We start from the raw sequence: 7,477 nt of genomic DNA, 5'->3' as shown, positions 1-7,477 counted from the left end.
CACAAATAAATAATTTACAACAATTGAACTAATGTTCCAATTTATATAATAAAACAATAAAACAACAAAAATGAGGCCATCAGAAGAAATGTTATCATTTACGACACAGATTAAACATTCATATGGGTCATTTTGACCCACAATATAACAGAATGGATTTAATTCTCATATTATTTTTCATCTTTCATTACATGTTTGACATCTTTAAATGAACTTTTTTTCCATATTGAAACATGATAGAAAGATGATGACATTTGTCCTGTGCAAAAGTGTTCAAGTGGGTCAATTTGACCCCGAGGCTGTCTTCGCTGTATAAACGTACAGTATGCTGTATTTTGGCCGTTTAAAGTAGTCGACATATACGTACACATATATATGACGTGTAAATGTATATTTAAAGGTAACAAAAGTTGTTTTGTTTTTTTGCGGCGCACAGTGCTAAGAATTTGCAATCAGATGTTTTTTTCATGGCCCAAAAAAAGAGAATAAAAATCCATTATTTAATGAGAACAGCAAAAACTCCACTGACATTTTCTAAACTCAGTGACCCAAACGCTCGTATTGATTTTTAAAAGTCTAAAAAGAAAAAAACATACGATCTCGTTCTGAGGCACATCGATACATTTCGGCAGCCAATTGCATCGACAGTCAAGCGTAACCACTCAAATTCACACTTATGGACAAGTTAGAGTATTCAATGAACTTGAAATGCATTGTTTTATTTATTTATTTGAATGTGGGAGGAAGCCGAAGTAGGTCGTAGATGCAATTCGAACTCAGATCCTCAAAACTGCTAAGTCTGACGTGCTAACCACTCAACATCCCACATTATAATATCATATAACATAATCTAAAAAAAGGCAAAAGCATGGCGATCTGACCTTCCGTTTTGCTCCCATGACATTTTCAACTGACCCCTGGGTCACTTTAGTCCTGAAGCGAGGCCTAAAGGGGGAATGCCATTTAAAAAGGCCACAGCCCATGAGTGTGTCTTGTTCGTGCATCAGCCCCTTTAGTCAATTAAGTCACTACACAGAAATGACTTCGAATTGGGTTATGGTTTGTGTGCATTTATGAGCGCTCACACTATTAAACCAATTTTAAAAATGAATTTATCTCAGAATAAAAGTTCCTTAGATTATTTTTATTTTCTCAGCGAGGCACCCATTTTCACGTAAAACAATAAAAGAGAAGAACGTGTGGTGCTTCGTCATGACATTTATATTTTTTTAAATACTGTACTTCACTTAAACAAGCAATTTACTTATGTCAAACACATTACACGAAACCTGTAACAGATGCAATAAAAGGATGGAAAGTGCTTACGGAACGAATTCAACTCGTAAGTCTCGGCACCACGCTATTAAAAGTCAATCTTCCCAAATAGGTGCCTTTAAATTAAACCAGGAAAGGTTTGAAAGCTGAAAAATGTTTTTGTATAATGAAACCATTTTAAATAAAATAACTATCTACTGGAGACATTTGTACTTAGTTTCATATAACATTTCGTAATGGAAACGTCATAAATTCGACGTGTTGTCCAAAAGAGACCCCTGCTGGAGCAGAAATTGAAGCGCATCTTGATGACGCATTTCCGTTTCCGATGTAAACAAATCAGCCAACATGGCGGTTAACACGAACCGAGGATGAACTTCTTCCTCCTTTTGCCGTCAGAAAATACTTCAAAGTGAAGAAATGGATAACATAAGCAACGAAGCGAGTGTAATTCGCTATTTTTGCACGGCTGGTTCCGGGATGGAGCAGTTTGTAGTCGACGAGGTGACGCGGAAACTGGTGGCTCAGGACGTGAGTGGAGACTGCTACGTAAAAGAATTCCAAAGCACCCAAAATATTTGTAAATTATCATTTAAATGAAGCAAGGGAAAACATACCAAAAGATACAATTTGCATTCTATATTGCATTTTCATCTTGTATTTTTGGAATTTTGGGGGGGAACAAATTGTGTTATTATCAGGGTAAAACCCCTCAGGCTTCTGTTAAAAATGTCAGGAAACCCCTTCTTGAGCAACTGAGCTTTATTTGGCGTTCATCAGGGGCAATTTAAATGGGTAAGGGCGTGTGTGAAATGAAAAGTGTGGGGAGGGGTCAAGTGTTTGTTTGCAGACTGCTTCGTCCCTACTACACACGTGATTGTTTGGCAGATTGAGCGCTTGCAAGGTAAAGTGTTGTTCAGCTCCTCTGCACACATCACCCGAGTGAAGGCGCTCAAGTCGGCGGAGAGGCTCTTCCTTTTGCTGAAGCGAGACTCGCCTCTCAAGCTGTCCGCTCACGCCAACCCAGGTAGCAACCACACAAAACAGCACGCGAGATGATGCTGAATTGAATGGTTTTTGCCCGCTACATTCACAGCCAGAGTCGCCTCTGTGCTGCAGTCCACGCTGTTGGGGCACCGACAAGAGTGGACCGGTGCTGTAATGACGTGGAGGCGCCTGCAGGGGGTGGTAGCAGACAGGACGGAGGCGAGCGAGGGTGAGGAGCTGCGGGGAGAGGAGGAGGAAAATGCAGGTGACTTCCAAATAATGAAGAAAAGGAGAAAGATGGACTGTGGAGATGACTTTACTCCGGGAAAATGTGGTAATTATGCTTCTGTTATGTTTGTGTCTTGGGTACACCAAAAATATTCACGAGTCACTGTGACCCGCTGTGTGTTTAGCCATCAAAAATGTGGAGATTCTGCCCCCTTTTTGCCTCTTTGTGTCAGTCCCTGGTCAATATTTAATATAGCATATTCAAAAGTATCTTACAAAACCATCAATATCTTGTTTAAATATATAAATAAATGTGCAAAGAATGTTTTATCGCTTTTTAATTTTTTTTAAATTTTAACCTTCCTGTTATAATGTGGGTCAAATTGACCTGTAAAAATCTAGATGTATTTTTTTAAATGTACAAAAAGAAGTTTTATCCCATTTTTTTTTTTTTTTTTTTTTTTTTTTTTTTTTATAACTTTGAGCCATAAAAAGGTAGATATTTTTTTTAATGTTTAAAAAAAGTTGAATCCCCATTTGAATACTTTTAGTTAGTTTAAACCAGGCCTGATCGCAACTTCAGAGTCTGATATTTATATTTACTCAGTTGTGTTATTTTACTGTAGTTTCACTCTTTTATTCAGGCCGGGATACAACAGCGCCGCAAGCTAACCAGCATTCTGTCCCACTTTCCTTCCGGATCAGCTGCAAGTGTTCCGGGTCTCTGTCCCGCTGTCTGAGTGTTTGGGTACCCTCATATTATTTTTCCAGTTAAAAACACCATTTGCATCAATCTAATCATTGTACAGATGACATCAAGAGGTTTCACCAGCAGCCCGGTGATGCCATTTTAGAATGCTCCAGCCAGAGCCCCAGACCTAAACCCAATTGAGAATCCATAGGGGTGACCTCTCCAAAGCTCACCAATTGATTTCAGTTGATTTCCCTGATTGACACGAAATCAGGTGGATATGTTTATTATAACAGGACGGACGAAAAAGTCTCAAGGACCCGTGTCCGGAATTGAACATGCAGGAAATCAGCCATTTTGGTTTAAAGCAGACATTTCGAGCTTGTACTTTGGCAAACTCCTACGAGTGAATTCATCCAAGTATTGCCGCGTACATTATTCAAATATTAATTTTGTATTGTATTTCCCACTGTTTTGTATTACAAGGAGGTGAGCAAAGTGTTGGGAGGCAGTCTGAGTGGAAAGTTGGGCTGGAAGGTTGACTTGAGGAACCCTCACATTGAGGTAAACTCAATCCATTTTTAAAAAATAATTAGTGTTGTGTTCTATTAGTTTGAATGGTGTTTAGAACTGCTCGTTCTTTTCTCGGCAGATTACCGTATACTTGAGAGATGACTATTGTCTGCTCGGGATACCGCTAACCAGGTTAGCACTCGCTGAATGGCCGCCAAAAGGAGACCTTGAATGCATCGTGTTTTGATTTTAGTTGCACCGCTAAGTGTTGTTTGTCTCGCGTCAGGTTACCTCTCGCTCATCGGTGCTACATCAAAACGACAGGACTGAGGTCCACAGTTGCCTGGGCTATGGCCGAACTGGCTCAGATTCAGGTATTCAACGAGAATTACAATTGGGCTGTGTGCTTCTTTATGATTTAATACCACATTTTGTTTTGGGACAGGAGAAGGGTGTAAATTCAAGTTATTATGTAATCGATTCTTATTTATTCAATTTTAAATGATTATTTGAATTGTTTACTTGTTATTTGAATTTCTTTTTATTTAATTGACTATTTATCTATTGTTTTTTTTAAATCAATCAATTATATCAAACCCTTTTTTTTTTATGAATTACTGTTCCATATACCCCAATATCATTTTCATGACGATAATCACTTTTATTAGCCACTGTATTTTTTGTTATTGGTTTGTATTTGTCTTAAATATATTATCAATGTGCATGCATGAAAAAAGCATGCAGTTGAATTTGATTTTTGATTTTTTTTAATTGCTTCTATACAGTTAGAAGAAAAAAAACATAAAACGTCTGAATATCATTAATTGCTCTTGTGATAAATTTCTGATATCACTGTTATTTTACTTTATTACACTATTATTTTATCATACCAAATACAATATATAAATTGGAATATCTGTGTGCATAAATAATATTTACAATGCAAACGGATTTTATTTGCAAGTATTAGTTATATTGTGATTGATCTGATTTAATATAATAATATACTGCTTTTATTATAAGATACAATTAAAAATTAATAACACTGTCATGAATCGAGGAGGATATATGTTTATACTTACAAACAGTAGAAGATAAAATATGTATATATATATATATATATATATATATATATATATATATATATGAAAAACTATTATTTTGTCTTGTAGTTTATTGTATAATTAAATACAATATAATCATAATAATTATGTACTCGTATTTCAAAAGTAAAGTGTATCAATGAACATTAATAACAGTATGCTTTATATTTTCCAGTCAGGTTTCGTTGTGCTCGATCCAATGTGCGGAGTAGGAACCATCTTAATCGAAGCGGCGCAGGATCACAAGGTCAATAATTATTACTGCATTAGAGTGCAACTTCATCGGCACGATTGTAATGTAAATCAAATAATAATATCACGTTAATGTCTGTCTCTCTCTCTCTCTCTCTCTCTCTCTCTCTCTCTGTCTGTGTGTGTTTGATTTCCAGCTGTCTTATTTCCTGGGTTTGGATCTCGATGATGGACAGCTCCACAAAGCCAGTGAGAATGTTGCGTTCGCGGAGCTGGGAGACAGGATACACCTCATAAAAGCTTCATCTAATGGTGGGGAAAATGATCACAAAATCATCAGAAATGTCGTTTTCCCATAATTCCCAAAACATCTCCTCTGGCAGATATGCCTCTCGCGAGTGCGAGCGTGGACGCGGTGGTCTGTGACCTGCCATTCGGGAGGAAGTTTGGCACCAAAACCGGCACGGCTGCCGGTCTGCCGCTCATCCTGGCCGAGATGGAGAGGTCCGTTGAACCCGAGACCGACGGTTTGGTAACGGAAAGCGCAATTTAACGTCGCTGTACTTTGCAGAGTCCTCCGAGTCGGTGGAAGCTTGGTGCTCCTCCTGAGTCCTCAGCTGTCGTTTGTCCTGAAAAAAATCCTCGCGCGCCACGACCCTGGACAGTCGAATCAGGAAAGGCGTTCCGGATCCCAGGGGGTCACGCCAACTCTTACCCAGGGAACAGAGCCTCCGACGGGGCCGACGACCGAGCCGTGTCCCCCTCTCGCCTCTCTGAAACACGTGGCCACTCGAAGACTCACTTTAGGTGCCATAGATGGACTTGTACATAAATATATAAAAACACACACTTAATCTATCAGTCCTGGACATTTTCTATTACTGCTACTTTTTAAAAAATTAAAAGTAATACAAAAGTGTTATTCACGTGTCCCAGTTAGGGTTGCAAAATTCAATGGGAAATGGACTTTACAGGAATAAATGAGAATGAAGGGACGATTTGCAACATTACAGGTTAGTCTACAGCGGTGGCAAGCAACGAGCTACATTTACGCCGTTACTTAAGTAACGTTTTGGATAAACCGGACTTGTCAGAGTAGTTAGGAAACTATTTTTGTGACGTCACATTGAGCCAATCACAATGCTGCCATCTGCTTGCGTTTAGCCCCGCTTAGCCTAGTTAAACTGTGCGGGGGCCAGACACGGCCACACTCTGGGCTCGCTTACTTACAAGCTTTTCTATTCACTTCCCCTTAAGCCAATCACTTGTGATTTTTGATGCCGTCTCACCCAACTGCTGAATACGCAGCAACTCGGATAAGGCCTCTTTTCCACACGATCACTGTCCGTGACGGATTTTGTTCGATTTGAGTCTCACCAGGAAGTTAAAAATGACTTAGGAAAGTGCTTCTCAAACTTTTTACACCAAGTACCACCCTCTTGACCAACATTCAACTACACAAACGTAGGAGGCCTAAGTGTTGGTCAAAAGAAAGATTTATTCTGAAATAAAAAATTTATTGCACAGTAGTTAACAAATGCACTAAAATGTATTGACCTGAAAAGTTAACTATAACATGTCTACTGAGGCAGTGATTCTTTTGCGTACCACTGGAGGGCGCCTCAACATTGTAAAATTCTGTGATTCAGTATTTTCTACATATATGACTATATTTGAACTATGTGAAGCACGGTGCGAGTCCTCTCGGTTAAAATGCTTTACAAACTAGTTGGGATTCTGAAAGAAATAGGAATTTAGTTCCAAAAATCTTAATTATAGATTTGTTCATTATCTTTGCTATATTATTATTATTTTTTTTTATTTTTTTTGCTGCATTATATTTGTTTTATTGTTTAATATTTCCTAATATACGAGAGCCGATTTGTGTGCGGCGTATGCGCTTTGCTCAGGCTCCATGGAAGAGGGCACGGCCACTGCGCATGCTCCTTGCGCAGTGGCCGCCATGTTTGAGCAGGAGTGGGCTCGGGCTGCTATTTTCTGACGCCGTATGTTGTTGTTTTGTTTGTTTGTTTGTTTGTTTGTTTTTTCTTCCCCTCTCCGACAATTATCCGCGTTCGCACATAACATCGACGGTGTCCGTCAACCGCGCGCGTCGTCCGGCGCCCCGAGCGGCACTTGGCCATGATGAACGCCAGCGTCGACCTGTCCCGCCGCAATCCGCAGGAGGATTTCGAGCTGATCCAGAGGATAGGAAGCGGCACTTACGGAGATGTGTACAAGGTAAAAAAATAAATAATAATAATAATTAATAAATAAAAGCTGTAGCGGGAGTGGGGGAAGAAGCGGCTTCCATTATCGGCCATGCAGGGGTGGTGGCCGCATATGTGAAATTATGTTTTGTTGTTTTGTTTGTTTTTGCCACCGACGTCACTATCTGTAAAGGCCAAACGTTGTAACTGTTACCACCTGAAGCTGTGGGCCGTACAAAAGTGCGTCAATTGTAGCTCACGCTAGCTTTAGCGCCTGC

General features: G+C 39.4%; 2 protein-coding genes across 8 annotated transcripts in view; both read left to right on the top strand.

Annotated features, from left to right (window-relative positions):
- The first annotated feature begins 1,610 nt into the window (after nucleotides 1–1,610).
- Nucleotides 1,611–6,688, top strand: thumpd2 (THUMP domain containing 2). 2 transcript variants are annotated; one of them, XM_061690544.1, is made up of 11 exons: nucleotides 1,611–1,806; nucleotides 2,164–2,302; nucleotides 2,372–2,593; nucleotides 3,135–3,238; nucleotides 3,668–3,745; nucleotides 3,834–3,886; nucleotides 3,981–4,068; nucleotides 4,973–5,044; nucleotides 5,187–5,301; nucleotides 5,373–5,493; nucleotides 5,561–6,688. In XM_061690544.1, exons 1-11 carry the CDS (start codon nucleotides 1,696–1,698, stop codon nucleotides 5,841–5,843), a joined length of 1,386 nt encoding a protein of 461 aa, XP_061546528.1. In that variant the 5' UTR covers nucleotides 1,611–1,695; the 3' UTR covers nucleotides 5,844–6,688. The 2 variants fall into 2 exon arrangements, with proteins under 2 accessions (XP_061546528.1, XP_061546527.1); XM_061690543.1 differs by having other exon boundaries at nucleotides 2,372–2,596; nucleotides 5,561–6,683.
- Nucleotides 6,689–6,932: 244 nt separating this feature from the next.
- Nucleotides 6,933–7,477, top strand: part of LOC133409933 (mitogen-activated protein kinase kinase kinase kinase 3-like) — a 36,101-nt gene continuing 35,556 nt past the window's right edge. For 3 of the 6 annotated variants that reach the window (XM_061690538.1, XM_061690537.1, XM_061690536.1), the window contains exon 1: nucleotides 6,933–7,230. In XM_061690538.1, coding sequence (XP_061546522.1) covers nucleotides 7,132–7,230 — 99 coding nt within the window. In that variant the 5' untranslated portion in view covers nucleotides 6,933–7,131. The remainder of the gene's footprint in view (nucleotides 7,231–7,477) is intronic. The other 3 variants (XM_061690541.1, XM_061690540.1, XM_061690539.1) reach the window with 1 other exon arrangement.

This window comes from Phycodurus eques, chromosome 11, assembly GCF_024500275.1.
Source record: "Phycodurus eques isolate BA_2022a chromosome 11, UOR_Pequ_1.1, whole genome shotgun sequence".
Classification (NCBI taxonomy): domain Eukaryota; kingdom Metazoa; phylum Chordata; class Actinopteri; order Syngnathiformes; family Syngnathidae; genus Phycodurus; species Phycodurus eques.
Note: the sequence above shows the minus strand (reverse complement) of the source record. Positions and strands in the feature narration are given on the sequence as shown.

What these genes read in the sequence shown, in the direction of transcription:
- thumpd2 (XM_061690543.1), top strand. Translation starts at nt 1,696, where the DNA reads ATGGATAACATAAGCAACGAAGCGAGTGTAATTCGCTATTTTTGCACG. An exon ending in AAGCGGCGCAGGATCACAAG is followed by an intron (nt 5,045 to 5,186) that starts GTCAATAATTAT and finishes TTTGATTTCCAG; the next exon opens with CTGTCTTATTTCCTGGGTTT. An exon ending in ATCCTGGCCGAGATGGAGAG is followed by an intron (nt 5,494 to 5,560) that starts GTCCGTTGAACC and finishes TGTACTTTGCAG; the next exon opens with AGTCCTCCGAGTCGGTGGAA.